This window comes from Amborella trichopoda, chromosome 13, assembly GCF_054954075.1.
Source record: "Amborella trichopoda isolate Santa Cruz 75 chromosome 13, AtrichopodaSantaCruz75HAP2 v2.0, whole genome shotgun sequence".
NCBI classification, from domain to species: Eukaryota; Viridiplantae; Streptophyta; class Magnoliopsida; order Amborellales; family Amborellaceae; genus Amborella; species Amborella trichopoda.
Window position 1 is genome coordinate 797,383 of NC_142348.1, and position 18,107 is coordinate 815,489.

Genomic DNA, 18,107 nt, shown 5'->3' on the forward strand with positions numbered 1-18,107 from the left:
ATTTTTTAACTGTATTTCACAATGTGGATTGGTGGGGCAGATAGATCACCTGCAAATTTATGCCAGATCATTGAATCGGCAATCCGAATTGGGTTGGGTTCGGTCCGAATAAGTGATATATAAAAGAATAACTGAAATAAAATGAATTAAAATAGAAATTTATGGGGCAAGGGCTTGAGGGTACCTAAAAAGGCATTAGATAAGCATTCTTTTAATAATAATAATAAAAAAGAAATATGTAAAGCATTTTTGAGGCAAAATTAGACGAGACCTATACCATCCATAACCAGTTTAGTACCGATCAATTCCCATCTAGATAGACAAATCCGGATTGAAAATTACTAGGTTTTAAAATATTGTCTTTTTAATAAAAAGCAATTTCTAAGTTTTGGACTCAAGGATAGAACAAGTAAGGATATTTAAATCAATAGGCTCAAGTGACTAAAATAGATCAAATTATCAAAATGACCTAAATCTTGTTCTACTAAATAAACTTGGAGCAATGATTAGGATCATAAACATATAACACAAGCAATTTGAGCATTTTTTTTGACTAAATTCTAGAGGAGGTGTCCAAATGAAATGAATTGTTAAGGGGAATCATTGTGTCGATAAAATTATCGATTTAACCACCTCGTTGATTTTTTTTGAATGGTTTTACTTCTTTTTTTTTTTGGATATTTTCCCATAAAATTACCAAAAATGAAATTTCATGAAAGTGAATTTCATATTTTCTTAATTATTTTTCTTTTTATTTTCTTCATTTTTTAAATATTTTATATGGCCATTTTTGGTGATCGTTGGTGGCACATCTCACTAGGGAAGTGGGAATTGGACAAAAGACCGAAAGTTCACATCCAATGGTGACAAGGATAAGGTGCTTAAAGTCCAAAAGAAACACACAATTAATAATATTTTGAATATTATATACTTCAGTTGGAATAAAATCCTGGTTTTATAATAAAAATTGTATGTTCATTGTTAATAAGAGGGAGGCTCCCAAATGAGTTTGTCTTTTTCCAATAAATTACATCACACATTTACCTCTTTTTCATCTAGGGGCAACACTTCTTGTGGAAATAACAAATTGCCCTTCAAGAATCTAAATTAATGGAAAATTAATATCCTTGGGAGTTTATATGTAGTTATTGTACACCGCTCAATTTACACATATATTTTGAATTAAAATTCATTGTGCCAAGCCTTCTTGTTGCTTTGGATCATTTCTCATTATGTTTTCCAAATTTGTGAACAATATTTTTGGATAATTATTGGTCTCTTCCATTTAGTGACAAACAATTCTCCCATCAAGGAAATTAGTCATGAAACTGAGATATTATCATGGCAAAACAGTCCTGAATTAATTTATTATAACACTTGATCCTACAAGACTTCAAGTTTTAGCAGAGTGGGAAAGCCTGGCTAGTTCGACTCGGACTCGCCCAAGTTAATCAGACTCAGCAAAGTCCTAATCCAAAATTAGACTTACGGAATGAGCCGAGCCTGGCAGGTTATCAACATTTTACTATTATTTTTTTGTTTGGGCTTGGCCCAACTCTGACTCGGAAGGCAAACGATTCGTGACGAGAATCCTCGTTTTACTGCACTGGAAGTTTTAGCATCACTTCATTATATTGGGATTAAATGGAATCGGTTATCTTGTAAATTGCAATTAATTCTTCCAATAATTATAAGAGCAGTAATGATAAATTCCAGCTATGGAGGGTGCATTTAGAAGCACACAATCCTCATTGTCTAATAACGTCTCACTCTAAAAGAAAGTGCATGGAAGCTTTCTCTGTCTCTCTCTCTGTTAAGAAAGTAGAGAGAGAAAAAGTGCATAATAGCTTAGACTGGCCGGTAAAAGCTTAGAGGCAAGTAAGAGAAAGGTACCAGCAATGCAAATAAAATATAACAGAAAAAGAACCATAATATGACAAAGAGAAGAGACTGAGAGTGTGAACTGGGTTATGGTTTTGGCCCACTCTTATGGAATTTTTAGTGGCTTAAGACAAGAAACCTGCAACTTTCGGCCTTGGATCTCATATACCCATGCTTATATAAATCCCCATGAGTTGCTTAAATACTGGCATCAAGCTTTGGAGTTTGAATATCTCTTCTAGGCCATTTGGGTACCTTGGTTTTTGGGGTCTAAAACTGATCTTCTTGTACCGTGTGCTGGAAAAAAAATAAAATTCAATTCTTGGAAGCTTTGAAGTTGGTTTCTAGTTTCTGCTATTGAGCTTCAGTTATCTTTGTTAAGAATTTTAGATATCTGAGTACTCTGTTTTCTGAGGTCTATTGGTGTTTGTTTAATTAGTGTAACTGTAACAGAAGTGCTCCCATATTTTGAAAATTTTGATTGTGATTTGTGCGGATGCTCAGCTTTAAAAGATTCTGTTTTTGAGATTTAGAAACTGTTTTTGTTGTTTGGGAAGATTGAATTCCTTGAGAAATCACTCTGTGCTGCAAAAAGATTCCAAGATTGGAATATTTGGTTGAAGTTAGCAGAACTTCTTTTGGTGCAAAGAACAGGGTTTACTATTTTTGGCAACTCTTAAACTCCTTGGGGGCAAACAATGTATTATATAAAGTATCCTTTTCTAGAAATCATGAATTGGTATTGGGTCTTCATGTTGTTAAGAGCTTCCCATTTTGGAAATATCAAAAATTTGCAATGGGAGCTGTGGGTCACCAAAATTTTCTAAAATTTGGGTGAACACTTGCAAATGTCAAATTGTTTATAGTGGTGGGTCTTTGTTGAAGAGAATTTTATTTTATTTTTTGGGATTTGATTTATTTTTTTGAGGGGTTTTTCAAGAATGGGCCCTATGTCATTGCCTCCTGGTTTTAGGTTTCACCCCACTGATGAGGAATTGGTGGGTTATTACTTGAAGAGGAAAATTGAGGGGCTCAAGATTGAGCTTGAAGTTATCCCTGAGATTGACTTGTACAAGTTTGATCCTTGGGAGCTACCAGGTAGGTCCTCTCTCTCTCTCTCTCTCTCTCTCTCTGGCTGACTGATGAATTATGAAGTATTTCTCATGCAGTAATCTTTTATAATACCTGCTCATTGAAAGATATTTTTGAATTTTACAGTTTTAGAAACCATTACATGTACTTAAAAACAGAGTGAAATTCAGAGTTTTTAGTAGTAGCAAAATACTAGTTTTTTTTTCCAAAGCACTGTAGTTTCTTGGGGATTCTCTGTAATAGATTTTAATCTATCTTCCTCTTGTGATGTTATGAACACTTTCTTATGAAATTTCAGACAAGTCTTTCCTTCCAAAGAGAGATATGGAGTGGTTTTTCTTCTGTCCTCGCGATAGGAAATACCCGAATGGCTCTCGAACAAACAGGGCCACTTCAGCTGGGTATTGGAAAGCTACAGGTAAAGATCGAAAGATCACTATGTGCCATTCTTCAGTGACTGGGTTCAAAAAGACCCTTGTCTTCTATAGAGGGAGAGCTCCTGCAGGAGATAGGACTGATTGGATCATGCATGAGTATCGCCTTTCTGAAGATTTGGCTCGAGGTGCTTCTTCTGTTCAGGTACTCTCTCTCTCTCTCTCTCACACACACACACAAAAGGGGGGAAAAACTTCATGTTTTATGATTTAATCTTCATTCAACTTCATTGGAAGTTATGGAATCTTTTGTTGATATATTCACAACTTTGTGTCTGATATATTTTTTTTGGGATATAGAGTGGCTAGTGAATACCTAAGTGCATCCTATCTCTTGCATTATTTGGGTCTTGGGATATTGAATGCAAGTTATTTTTAATCGCCTGGTTCACATCCGTGCTCTCTGGGGAGAAACATTTATTTGTATTGCTTCTTCCTTAGTATAACTTACCCTTCTACTGAGAAAATAAAAATCCGTATTTAATTTCAAAAACTGTTTGATTGCACAATTTGCAGAAGAGATAAACTAAAGAATCAGCTTAAAAAAGAGACAGAAAGAGGGAGAGGGAGAGAGTAGGATGTGGATGGGGGAGGGGGAGGGGGTAATCATATAAAACGATTAAACTACCAAATTGTTTGATTGAATATGGTATTAAACAGGGGATGGTTGGTTTCTGTTAGTTTCAGGATGCTTTTGCGTTATGTCGGGTAATTAAAAGGCATGATCAGGGGCAAAAGGGTCCTAATCACCAAGATGAGCCCAAAACAAAGAGGACTGCCATTCCCCCTCTCACTCTTGATGTTAATAAACCCCTTATGGAGAAGCCACTTCAAGAGTGTCGACAAGGAAGAGGCCGCATCGTTAAAAATCCCCGGAAGACTATTAAGAATCACATTTTGCTTCAACCAGATAATCCTTCTGACATATCACAGGTCTATAGCGTGTGTGTGTGTGTGTGAGAGAGAGAGAGATGTGACTGTTGAAGCTCTGTTCTCAGTGGCTTATTACTTGGTGTCATGGCAGAGTGGATATGCTGAGTCATCTCGAATTGGGTCGATGAAGGAAATGCATTCAGGTGATGTCATGGAGTTGCCTAGTGGTTTTCCCTCCCCAAACATCTCAGATGAAAATGAAATAACTAAAAACGATCCAGCTGATCATTTTGAAGATATGGACTGTTTGTCACTCTATTTCAAGCCTACTCTTGGTTTTGGAATGTGTGGAGATGAAGATATGGGGTTTCAAAGCCACGAACTCGAAGACAACATTCCTTTTAGCACTGGTATTTCAGGTTGGCCCTCAAATCTTATTTTGTATGTGTGTGTGTGTGTGAGAGAGAGAGAAGGGGGCAGGGGATACTTTGGTTTAACAGAGTAACCACTGCTCTTTAGGGAGATTAAAAGTTTGAGCTTTCTTATGAGTAGATGGCTATTTTACAGAACTTTTAAAACAATCTGTTTAATGCAGGTTTCGAATTTCGAAACTCCATACTATCCCCCATTTGTAGACAAGCCAGTGGAGATGGAAGCACTGGTGAGCTTAGCAGTTTATGGCAGTTAGAGGATAGTCAAGTCATTGTGATATGAGAGAGAACTTCACACCAAGTTCTTAATGCTGTCATGGGTAGTGGCCTTTTTGGTGTTCAGAAGTTATATACCACCTTTTAACCGTTGTGCTTGGAGAAGAAGAAGAAAAATTCTCAACCTTTTAAAGAGTCATATGTAATATTTGCTATTGCATTAAATAAATACAAGTCTCCTGGTGGAGGTAGATCTATATTACTTGTTATATGGGCCTAGCGGATTGTAAAACTCTTGGAAGTATCGATGGGTACTTCTGCATGTTGTAATCATATTGCTCGAATTTTATATGAGCACTATTAATGGGGGTCTTCCTGTTCTTGCATATTGAACCATGACATCCTTTGATATCTCTGTCTCTCCCCCTCCAATGTCAAAAAGATTGATGTTGCCTCGCTTTCATGCATTTACATGGATATAACTTTTTATTATTCGATGAATAAGTTGGGTTGCGAACCTTTCTTTTTTTCTTTGAAATCTATCATCATTGCATTAACTCTCTCTCTCTCTCTCTCTCTCTCAGTCAGTTGGAAAGCTGGATACAGGCCTTGGATGTCTGAGTTTGATGGGCCTATAATGGTCATGAACTTACTTAGGATGATTCGATAAACTTATAAAGCAGTGGGAATAATTCAATGAAGCAGTGGGAATGGTTTTACAGTGGGGTTTATTCATTACAAAAATAAATGGGTGATTAGTTGAATCAAAGTGGGTGATGAATGTTTCAATAAAAATGCTTTGTCACATTATGTTATGGGTGCAGTGTGCATACGGATGCATCCGTAGGTGTAGGGGTAAGGTGCACCTTCAAATTTTATCATGGTATATAATTTTGATGGAAAATGTTCTTAGGATTATCTTCAAATCTATTTTTATATCTAATTATAAAATTTTAAATTTCAAAAATGGCTAAAATCAAGTAGAACTATAAACATATGAAAATCTTGAAAATAGATGGTGTAGATAATATGTTGCAAAATGCACTATTTCTGAGACTTAAAATCTTTTTATTATTCATAGTCATACATCTCGATGTCAAGATGATCAATCAAAAGAACATTAAAAGTACCTTTTACGATGGATTTTTGAGGGGGCATCTGTAGTTCTACATTATAAGGTAGCATCCTTATATAAACTTTTTCTTGTGTTATTATGTTTTATCTGTAGTTCTACATTATAAGGTAGCATCCTTATATAAACTTTTTCTTGTGTTATTATGTTTTATGACATTATGTTACTGAGGAACAGAGCTTTCCCTTTTGTTCTTCTTGTTCTTCTTATTTTTTTAAAATCAGCTACCTCGGGTTGATTATGGATTTTATTCTCTCATTTAATCTTTTTCCAAAACCGTGACTCCATTAATCAATCTAGAAACTACTGCTTTTTCTGATCATTCCTAATACTTGAAAAATGGCTCGTTTTATTGTAATTTTAATTTATGTAATTCAACTTGAAAGCTTCCTTATAAAGCCATACTGTCTTCATAAAGTCCCTAAAAATATCATTGGTGCAATTTTCTCAAGCTTTTAGGACTGTAAGTTCATACCATTCATGGCTCCCTTACATGTGCATCTTCTTCTCCCTCCACCTCATCTCTCTTCTTTCTACAATTGAAGAATCAGTGTCAAATTTTTAAAGGTCAGGTGCCCTGTAATCCTATCATTCCATTAGCCCTGCCATTTGATTTCAGTTTCTCTCCAGTACTTTCTCTTTTTCATGGAGGTTTTCCGGTTCACTTAATAACTCTAACTGTGTTTTATACTGTGTTTTATCTATCAGACTTAAATGTTGTCATTTTTCTTATAATTCGTACTTTGTAGTAAGTGAAATGTTTTTCTTCTCATGCAGTTTTTGGAGCTGATGGTGGAGATGGATGGATTTCATAATGAGAGAAGGGTGAGGAAATGTCTACCAATCAATGGTTTAAAAAACGGATCGGTGACCCGGATAGGGCTTCCAAAAAACCGATCCGGATCGGCGAATCGGCGATCCGGATCTGAAATCGGGTGAATCGATCAAAATAAAGCTTAAAAAAAATCCTAAAAAATTATTAAAATTCATTATAAATATTGTTTTTTAGGAATTCAATAAGAAATGAGGGTACTCCATTAAGAATTTTCATGTTTTTGAATGAATATGCGAATATTGATATGTTCTTTCCCTGCATGAACCGCTATTCAGCATTTAATTTACATCACACAAAAGGATAAACATAGAATTATCATGGAATAAGTATATCAACATACATGGACTACAATAAAGCATAAAATTAGTAACATATGATCTAAAAATAAAATGATAGACGACGTTATTGTTCTTCTTGGTCACGCTGGTGCCATTGATTGAATTGGTTTAACAATTCATTGATTCGATCTAAAAACGAATCATCGATATTAGCAGGCGTCTGACTATTCTCAAATCCCTAAGTGTTAGTGTTTTGTTGTGTTCCCAATCTAAAATCCCCGAAGATTGTCCATCTTTCATGCTCACCTGCACTGTCGTGCTCATCCCTACACTGTTGCTGTTGGGACTTGATATGTGAATAATATGGCTGGGATAGGGTGGCCTCAGAATCATCATCTCTCTCATTTTTTCTTTGAATAATATGGATTAAAAAAAAAAAAAAAACAAATTTTCAAAAAAATCGATCATGGATTAAAAAAAAAAAAAAAACAAATTTTCAAAAAAATCGATCATGGATTAAAAAAAAAATTCGATCATGGATTAAAAAAAAAATCACAAATTTTCAAAAAATTCTATCATGGATTACAAAAAAAATTTGATCATGGATTAAAAAAAAAAAATCACAAATTTTCAAAAAATTCAATCATGGAGTACAAAAAATTCGATCATGGATTACATAAAATTCGATCATCGATTACATAAAATTCGATCATGGATTACAAAAAAAAAAAAACAAAAAAAAACAAAAAATTCAATCGTGGATTACAAAAAAGAAAAAAACAATTCGATCATGGATTAAAAAAAATTCAATCATGGATTACAAAAATCTATCATGGGTTACAAAAAAAACAAAAAACAAAAAATTCGATCATGGATTACAAAAAAAAAAACAAACATTTCGATCATGGATTACAAAAAAAAAACAAACATTTCGATCATGTATTACAAAACATTCGATCATGGATTACAAAAAATTCTATCATGGGTTACAAAAAAAAAAAAAAAAACAAAAAATTCGATCATGGATTGAAAAAAATACAAACATTTCGATCATGGATTACAAAAAAATCGATCATGGATTACAAAAAATTCTATCATGGGTTACAAAAAAAAAAAAAAAAAAAAAAAAAAAAAAAAAAAAAAAAAAAAAAAAAAAAAAAAATCCGTACGGGACTCGCCGATTCACTGTACTGACTTGCCGATCCCGTACAGTGAATCAGCAAGTCACTGTAAAGAATCGTCCGGCTCTCTCTAGAACCGGACGATTCCCGTTTTTTTCGCCGATTCGATCCATCCATAGCGATTCTCGAGTCGAACCGGGCGAGTTCGGTTCGACTCGGCGTTTTTTTAAACGCTGTTACCAATGATAAGGGGCATCCAATTTTTAATTGTTTTTCTTTTTTTAGGTTTTTTTAAGCATTAGACTCAATTTGAGCCGTTGGGCTAACTATTAGTTAGTGGACTAGCCTCAGCTTTGACTGCCACTTTTTAGTGCCACAATTCTTAAATGGGGATATTTCCGTTGGCTCTATTCTCTTTTTAGATTTTTGCATCTTGTCTTCAAAGCAAGATGACCCAATTTGAACTAGGACATTTTGTTATGCACAAACACTGATTTCCCAAAACAATATCTATAATAGTGCCTATACAATCTATATTGCAAAAATTTCAGAAGAAATCTCAAACAATCCTTAACAGATAAAAGAGACGTCATCAAGACTGCAAAGTGCAAATTGTAACTAATAAACAATAAATATTATTGGGAGGCAATAGTGCAATAAGAAAATTCTTTTGCAAATTATGGATAACAGATTGAATTAAAGAAAGACACGCTATTTATAGAAAGACACATATCAAATTAGAGCAGAAAACAACATTCATATAAAGTAATAGATTCAATAACCCAATTATTTGAAGTTTTGTATAAAGAAGAAAGCAACAATTATAAATGAGCACAAAAAACCGAACCATTGCACCAAACATAGGATCAAAGCAACAAATAGAAATGGGCTCATAAAACCAGAATCATTGCACTAAATATGGAATCACAAAACAAATTATTTCATTATAAGAAAAGCTCTATATAAACCCTCGTACCAGTACAAAAGTTTCACAGTAAGTACATTACCAGCCTTAAATCAAAACAATATCCTTGAAAAATTTTGGGTAAAAAATTCAAACTTCAAAATTTGGGCATATCACAAGCATCCTAAAATTTGCTCAGTTCTAAATTTATTTTTGTTTCTGCATATCACAGAGTTTGAAACCTAATGGTTTACATAATCAAACAAGGCACTGAGGCCGACAATAGAGACCCCAATATATAACGCAATAACCATGAGAATTATCACGCAGCCTAGTTCACCCTTTCTAATAACAAGGTACACAAGAGAAAAGAATACACCCACTTATTTGTCCTATTGATTTCCAGGAACAAATGCCCACATAAAGAAACTATAAAAAATGAAATGGGTAACCAGCTAATTTCTTGTAAATTTCTGAACTGTTGCTTTCACTTCATAACAGACAATGATAATGATAAAAAAAAAATGAAATGAAAAGAATAAAAGTTACAGGTTGTTATACATTATAACACCACATTTTATTATTTCAGATGCTTTTATTAAGGACTATGGTCCCCATTGCTCTAGGTGTCCCTTCTTCGATAAACTTAGCACAAAGAGAAACTGATACCCTAACCATATGTTTCTACAAGACTCAACAAAAATGAACAATAATAAAAATCTGATTTGAATAACAATAATTAGGAAATTTTGGAAATCATATATTTCTCTTCCTCAGTAAATTTGCTTTTGCTTTTGATTTTGAAAGTAGCAAGGTCAAATGATTTTTAATAGAAGTAGATAAGTTGTTTTTCTCATGTGATTAAATCAGTTGCAAGGAACTTGTATAAAGAAGAGAATCAGGGAAAATCCTATTTTTTTCTTCCATCTAATCTATATATCAAAGGAAGGAACTTGTAGAAAGAGAAAACTCCAAAAATTTGAGCTTTTGGATCCCATACCTGAAATCGATCGAGAGAGGTCCCTGGCTTTGACACCCATAGGATTTCTCTCTGTATGGCTAAGAAGGCTTCAATGGCCGCCAGGGAGACATAGGGATGCCCAAGCGCATGGGTTTCTGGCTGTAAATAGAGACAGAGGGATGCGCAGCTGCTGCAGCTAGCGCGAGGGAAGCCTTGCATAGAGAGGGGAGGTCGTAGAGAGAGTGCGCAGTTGTTGCAGGAAGCTTCGCAAAGAGAGTGAGGGGAGTTTGACAGAGCAAAGAGAGGGAAGGGAGCGATCGAGAGTGAGGGGAACTTAGTAGAGCAAAGGAGACAGGAGGGCAAGCGAAAGAGAGTGGAGGCATACAGAGCAGAGGAGAGGAAGCGGGAGGAGAGGCAAGCTTAATTTTTTTTTTGGGGTTTGAAGCATTTCATGAATCAGATCCCTTAGATTTCAATTTCCTTGAACAGACGGTTGGATAGGGTGGGGCGAAATCACTATAGATTTTCGTCTATAGGCGTTTGTAAGGATCACCATTAAATTTTGACACAGATATCTAAAAAAGTTATCAATAAACCATTCACCCAAATCCCACACCCATGTGATAACTTTTCTAAATATTTGTGTCAAAATTTAATAGTGATCATTTAGGTCCTACTCACATGTATGTGGGAGGGTTTCATAGTGTTATATATATATATATATATATATATATATATATATAGAGAGAGAGAAAGAGAGAGAGAGAGAGAGAGAGAGAGAGAGAGAGAGAGATTCATGTATGTGATTGTTTTCCAGTAGGGGTCAAAAAAAGTGGAAGTAGAATTGAGGTGCAAGAAGGTGGTGGTGAGAGGACATGCAAACAGTTCCAGAATTGTGAAGGCTTTGAGGAGAAATGGGTGCAAATCTGATTGCCTGAAAAACTGAGATGCTGCTCAATGCTCATGTAAGTCACAGCAGCTTCTGGTTTAATTCCCATGTTTCTTTCTAATTCATCTTATCATCCCATGCTTAAAAAGCACCAGGTCTTCGATTTTCAATGATGTTTCCTAGTGGTTGAATCGATCCTTAGTACTTCCGTGGGTTTATGTGTGTATGAGCGCAGGTGCGTGTGTGCGCATGTCAGAGGGAGAGACAGCTCTATTTTCAACTAAATTTTATTTGGTTATATTGGTCCTAAGGATATTAATGATTTATTGTGTGTGTGTGCATACGTGCATGTGCTTTGAGAGAGAGCTCTACTTTCAACAAAATTTTATTCAGTTGAGTTGATCATTAGGATATTAATGATCTATTGTTTGTGTATGAATTTTTATGATGTGTTTTGTGTGAGGGAGAGAGAGAGTCCAAAACATGAAATTGCATTTCCCTCCAAGAGCAGGAAGTGTTTTAAGTGATATGAGGTTTTGTTTAGAATAAATAAACTTTAGGGAATCAGTTTTTAGTGAACAAGACCTTTCAAGAAGTGTGCTTTTTCTGTGGTTTCATGAGTGTCTTAGAATGTTTATTCACTAAGGTCCTTCTCAGTGGGCTGGCTTGCTTTTGCTGTGATCAGTAGCACTCACAAACAAGAAATATGCCCCTTTGATTCTACTAGCTTTCCACCTTTTCAAGAGGCTTCTACAAGGTTTTACTCAAAAGGAACATTCTCAGCCTCCATTCCTAAGTTCCTATTATTCATCACAAACCCTCGAAAGTTTTTGATTCTAGGCTGGCCCCCATAGCTTTCTGATAGCAGGCTAGCCTGACTAATTCCCATCTAGATTGACAACCCGGATCGATAATCGTTGGGTTTTAAATTGATATTGGGTAAGTAGGGGTGGCAGATGCCAATGGACTTGGACCCAACCGAGTTCCACATATGGTCCAAAAATTGGACCTAACGGGTAGGGTCCGGGTTCAGATCTTGGACCTAATCACCATTTGGGTTAGGGTCCTGGTCCAATTGGGTATGGTATGGTCCCGATTCGGGGCCCATAATATTTTCTCAAGTCCCACTTTATAAAAATATTTAAATAAAATCAAAGGGCACAGTTTGTGTAGAATCGAGGTTCTAAACAATCAAAATAAAGCACACCTTCGAATGGTATAAAAAAATATAATTTCAATATTGAAAATGTTTGTGATAGCTTTAAAATATATTTTCATCTTCAATTATAAATTTTAAAGCTTAAAAAATAGTGTAGATAGAGCATATCTATGAAAACTTGAAAATCTTAAAAATTGACGGTCCAAAAATACATTACAAGATGCACTATTTCCAAAACTTGAAATCTATTTTTTTTTTCTTATGTCCATGCATCTTGATGTCGAGATGATCAATTTGAGGATATCTGAGCATCAAAATAACCTCTTCTAATGATATTTTTGAGGTGTGTCCTAATTTGATTGTCTAGAGCCTCGTACTTATATAAACTTTTTCTATAGTTAAATACATGGATATTTAATTTTTGGATCAGGTCCGGGTCCCGACTCAAGTCCCAAGTCCAGGTCCAGGGCCAGGACCAGGACCTACAATATATTTTCAAGTCTGGCCGGACCCGGACGGAGACCCGACCCGTTGGTAAGTGAGGTCTTCAGCCTCCTTGGTTGGACCTCTCTTTCTCTCTCTTGAAGGGCAATTTAGTCCTTTTGGGTTAACAATGTCGCACCCCGCTCTCTCTCTCCCCAGGTATCACTGTACTGACATGGAGGGGGCGAGTGCAGTGCTTTACGCAGAACGCCATTGGAGAAATTCAAATTTTACAGCCAAGAAAGTCTCCATTTTTTTACCTTTGGCAACGGCTATTCGTTAGCAGTTGAGATGCGGCGTTCATGGTGGACACAAACATTTAACTGACCAAAAAAAAACCCTAAAAAGCCTCCCAATTTCTGTCTTTTGAGCCTTGTCCTAGGGTTTACAGGGAGCATCCATGGAGTGAGCACTTTACTTTGTAACAACGCCATTGAGAAATTCCACTCTTTCCTGGAAAAAAAACATTTTTTTTGTTGTGCTCGTCATGGCTAGGGCGAGTTTTGCCAGGGGGTTAGGGTTTTCTGTCATGGATGCGTCAAAAGGGGGTCGAAGCTGGTTCACTCCTTTGATGGCCACTGCTTCTCAAGCCATTATAGAACGTTTTCCTTTGGTTGACTACATTTTGGAAATTAGGGATTCAAGGGTAAGTCAAGATTTCTTCTTTCCTTCTTTTTTTTTTTTTTTTTATCTTTTATTAAATGTGTTATTTGATTTCTTTTGTTTTTTGTTAACTGATGCTATGAGCTTTGATATGCTACATAATTAACAGTTTGGGTTTCTTTGTATAAATGTTGGTTATGGGCCAACCCATTTTTGCAAAACATTTTCTAGACTAAGGGTTCTTTGCTTAAATTTGATGAATGATTAGGGCAAAGCTTCATGGATTAAAGTGCTCTTTGTGCTTTTATTATATGTGTATACAGGTGCCATTTTCATCTAAATACCAAAATTCTCAACATATTCCATCGAAGTCTAGGCATTTGGTAGTCTTAAACAAGAAGGATTTAGCTAGTCCTTCACAAACGCAGGTACCCACCTTAGTCTAAATTTCTTCTTTAATGCTTAATGTTATATGAGTATTTGAATTTTCATCTTCCGGGGTGTTCCTTTTTTTTTTTTTTTTGCATTATATATTTATGATATGCCACCAATTCAAGAAATGAAAGCGAGGGCTTGAAAATATTGGTCAATCAGAAGATTGATTAAGGACTTGTTCTGTTACTAAGATAGATGTGAATCATCTTAGCTCCTAATGTTGGATGCCTGGCCTGCTTTACATCTCTATTGACCATTTCTTGCTTATTTTTTTCATAGCATCAATGGATTGGTTTATAAGTGTTAATAGAAATCAGAGATTGAAAACTCAGATGAGTCCAACCGGACTCAGCTCTTTGCCGCGCGGAGTACTCAGGTGCAACTTGTGCCATTTAAATTTTTTTAAAAAATGTGGAAATTATATAAAAATGTTGAATTAATGCATAAAAATTATATGTGATTTGGATTTTTTTACGATGATTTGTGAATTTTTCTTGTCATATGCCCTTTCTTTATATTTTCCTCTTTTTTGAATTTTTTTGAAATGTCTCCAGCCATAAATCAAATTTCTTAATTCCCTATTTTATTTATCTTTTAGGATATTTTTTGTTTGTCTTTGGTTTTGTTTCAGTTTTACAATTTTTTTTTATTTTTAAACAAATGTTTTGAATTTTTTTAAAATTTTTAGGGCCTTTTGGCCCTGTATACTACTTGGCTGCATTCACTCGGACTTGGCCGAGTTACTGCCTGAGCGAAGTTTGAAAACACCGGAATAAATGTTGATCAAGTACTGAACTACTCATGGTTCTCTTTTTCATTATTTCTTTTTTTTTTTATAGTTGACAGAAAATACTAATCATTGTTCTCTGAAACTTCTTGTTCTCTTAGAATTGGATGAGGCATTTTGAAGGACAGAACTACAATTGCTGTGGTCTCAATGCCCACAATAAAGATGATATTACAAAGGTACCTCTTCGTCTCATAAATAGAGGCATGTGGAAATAGGTTTCCCAGGTCCTTAGCAAAGGTGAATGGGTTCTCTCATTTATATTAGGGGGTGTAATCCTATTATCAACTTGTTCCTTGTTTAGATGTCTGCTTCGTATTCGCTTTACTATTGACCTTCCTGGAAAAAATTATCTTATGTATGGTCAGTATGGAGCTTTTGGAGATTATCTCAGGGTGCCTCATTATTATGGTTTCATTGTTGATTTATGAAGAAGGTTCTTAAAATGTGTTGTCATTACAGAAACTAGATAGACTTTTTTTTCTTTTTGGTTTTTGGAAGTTAGATTCATTAGTGCTCTAATATTGGGATATTTCCCTGATATTTGGGTATTGTTGCTGATATTTCCTGTTTGTGTTTTGGGTAAAGTGTTTCGTGTTGTTTATGCAGTTGCTAAATTTTATACAAGCACAAGTAAGCAAAATGAATGTTGATCGTTCAAAGCCTACGGCAACTATAATGGTCGTTGGAATTCCAAATGTTGGGAAGTCAGCCATTGTTAACTCTCTGCATCAAATTGGTCGAATTAGTTCTACGGGTATCCAACTTAAATTTGAGACTGGTGTGAAATAGAAAGTAAGATCCAGGAATATTAACCCCTTGTTGGATTATCTTATTTCTGACATGTCTTATTCTTTCTTGCAATTTGTGCTTTATTCTATTCCTAGAGAAGGGGAAACTGAAGCATACAATAGTGAGTCCACACCCAGGAGAAACAAAAGATATTGGTAGTTTTAAGGTGTGTAATGGTTTTTTCTTTTTATTACTGGTAAAATTGTGTTATATTTTTAAATAGTTGTTTTGTTGCCCAATCCTTTCTTTGTGTACATCCAATATTTAGGGGTCATCCTAGACAATATTTTTGAGATTTGAGAACCATTGGCCATCTCATATCATCATATCATCGAGGATGCCAACAAGGTCCCCAGTTCCTTGGTTAGGAGGGTTGTTCTGGTGAAGCCTTAACATTTGAGTACTCTCCAGCTATCTTAGCACTTACCACTATTCTACATGTAGATCTTGTGTAAGAGATCAGTATGTACTGTCTTGACAATCAATAGTAAATTATAAAATTTAAAATATTATTTAAGTTTTCAAGTTGAAGAATCTAATCTACAAATATAATTGAGGTTTTACTTTCAACGTTTTATACTTCTTAGCTTGAGGGGTATGTTTCCATGGCTGCAATAAATGGTGATTTTGATAGTGCGCAAGTTTAGCTATTACTTGTATCTCAGTCGGTCTGTGACTTTTTTTCCTAAGTACTTTAAAGATATCCTATTACAATCACAGGAAGTATTAGTTGTTATTTTATCCCTGCAGATAGCGAGCAAGCCCAATATATTTGTCTTAGATACGCCAGGTGTTTTGGTTCCCGAAGTTCTGAACATCGAGATGTGCTCAAATCTTGCTTTAACAGGTGCTAATCAATTTCTTTTAAGAATACCAAACATTTGCAACTCCTGGCTAAGTCACTAATTGTACTTAGGGAAAGACCTTAGCAGTGTTTTGTTTCACCTTGTATGGATCAAACTTTATTAGATTGAAAATATTGGGGATTATTCTTCCAATTAGTAGTATTGGTGCCGTGGAAATTTTCATTTGACACAGGTTCCACTCCCTGTCCATCATTGATAATTGTTTCAATGGATGGCAATGACGTAATAGTTTGGTTTCTTTATAGTTTATTGGATTATAACATACTTTCTGCCTTTGAAAATCCAAAAAAAAAGATTGCCTTTACAAAATTTATGGGCTCAGATATTTTATTTCATTTTCTATTTGTTTCTGCAAATTAATTTATTGTGTTGTTTGCATCTATTATGTGTTCACGTTCTCAAGTTTTATCAATACCAGGTGCTATAGAGGATAGTTTGGCTGGAGAATATCAGATTGCAAAATATTTTCTGGCCATCCTCAACAGTTCTGAGGAATACAGGCACTGGAAGAACTTGAAAGCCCAAGAGGATAACAATGGGCCATCTCAGAATCACCTCTTGGGCAGAGATTCAGATAGTGCTGAACCAGGAAGGAAGAAAAGGCAGTACCCCACAGATCACACTCAGGTATATCAAAGCTTTTCTCCTTGATTTCATTTGATGGTTCCAGAACCTTGATTGATATGTTAATTTGAAAGAATATATTATTGCGTGTATGAAAATAGAACTTGTTGAGATGAAGGAAATGAGTCTGGATTCCATGGTTTAACAAGTGTAGTTGCAAGTCCTCGAGTTGGGGCATGTTGATCCAAAAGTTAACATGTGAGATTCCTCTAATTTTATTGATTGGAATTATTTTGTCTGGTCATATGAAATTATCTGATCTTTCCAGTAAAGATCCATGTCGATATTCTGATTCTTGTTTCGCAGATGAGGCATTTTGTGTTAGATATGGTGGGGGAGGAAGAGAGGGAGGGAGGGATATGGTGCATTATTTTTTGTTCCTGTCTAAAATTAATTTTATCATTTTCATATGTGCTTGTGTGGATGTGGATGCATGTGTTATTACCCATTTTGAGCCCTTTACTATTGTTGAGTTTTATTTTGGAAATGCTGTCTACTTCAACTCTTTGCCTGACCCAATATTGGAATTTTGAAAATACACACTAATATATCTAAATGTCATTTCTGAATTCGGAAAATATCTCTTAATATTGAATGGAGACTAGACCGCATTCTATTGGACATTCAATTTGAGCATTAGAAAGATCATGAGATATTGACTTCAAACATTTTAGAGTGTTTTCTACGTTTCTCCTCACGGGAAACATGTAGTTATTTTTCCCTCTTGGAAATATCAATCAGTTTCTGATAATTTTGCATCAGTCATGACATAATTGGTTGAATCAAACTGCCATTGAAATATCAAAATCTAGGAAGTCGAATCAGAGAGAATGTTTTTTCTCCCCTTTAGATTCTTTCAAAGTTTTCCTTTTTTTCATCACTTTGATTATAGCATATGGTTGTTGCAATATTGAGTTGCGTATGTACATATTTCTTACAGGATTTCATTGTGAAGGATGTACGTCGCGTCCTGTACAACACAATCTCCACTTTCCAGGGTAATTTGGAACATGAGAGTCAAATGATGCGATTGATTGAATCTCAGCTTCTTGCCTTGCTTGAGGCCTTTCGAATACCTCCAGATTCAGGTAACGATAAGTTACACAGAGTTTCCACCAAGTTAATAAACTTGTATAGAACTGGTAGGCTTGGCCATTACACTTTAGAAACTCCTCTTCCAACTAGAGATCAACACACAATTGTAATTTGAATATATTAGTTCTATACTTTTATGTTTATTTCTCGCTCTCTATCTCTCTCTCTCTATATCATATAACTGTCAGATGACATCACATAACTGCAATACATACC

General features: G+C 35.2%; 2 protein-coding genes across 5 annotated transcripts; both read left to right on the top strand.

The window, feature by feature from the left end:
- Window positions 1-2,094: 2,094 nt before the first annotated feature.
- Window positions 2,095-5,313, top strand: LOC18437430 (NAC domain-containing protein 96). Of its 3 annotated transcripts, none has more exons than XM_006847638.4 (5): window positions 2,095-2,979; window positions 3,272-3,552; window positions 4,089-4,340; window positions 4,432-4,699; window positions 4,876-5,313. In XM_006847638.4, the coding sequence occupies exons 1-5, from the start codon at window positions 2,823-2,825 to the stop codon at window positions 4,992-4,994; spliced, it is 1,077 nt and encodes a 358-aa protein (XP_006847701.1). In that variant the 5' UTR covers window positions 2,095-2,822; the 3' UTR covers window positions 4,995-5,313. The 3 variants fall into 3 exon arrangements, with proteins under 3 accessions (XP_006847701.1, XP_011624570.1, XP_011624571.1); XM_011626268.3 differs by having other exon boundaries at window positions 4,095-4,340; XM_011626269.3 differs by lacking the exon at window positions 4,089-4,340.
- A 7,474-nt stretch (window positions 5,314-12,787) lies between these two features.
- LOC18437431 (P-loop containing nucleoside triphosphate hydrolases superfamily protein) lies at window positions 12,788-18,034 on the top strand. Of its 2 annotated transcripts, XM_006847639.4 has the most exons (8): window positions 12,788-13,335; window positions 13,616-13,720; window positions 14,616-14,693; window positions 15,124-15,271; window positions 15,402-15,472; window positions 16,057-16,153; window positions 16,591-16,799; window positions 17,737-18,034. In XM_006847639.4, the coding sequence occupies exons 1-8, from the start codon at window positions 13,177-13,179 to the stop codon at window positions 18,004-18,006; spliced, it is 1,137 nt and encodes a 378-aa protein (XP_006847702.2). In that variant the 5' UTR covers window positions 12,788-13,176; the 3' UTR covers window positions 18,007-18,034. The 2 variants fall into 2 exon arrangements, 1 of the variants encoding a protein (XP_006847702.2); XR_016047844.1 differs by lacking the exon at window positions 16,057-16,153 and having other exon boundaries at window positions 12,791-13,335.
- Window positions 18,035-18,107: the final 73 nt, after the last annotated feature.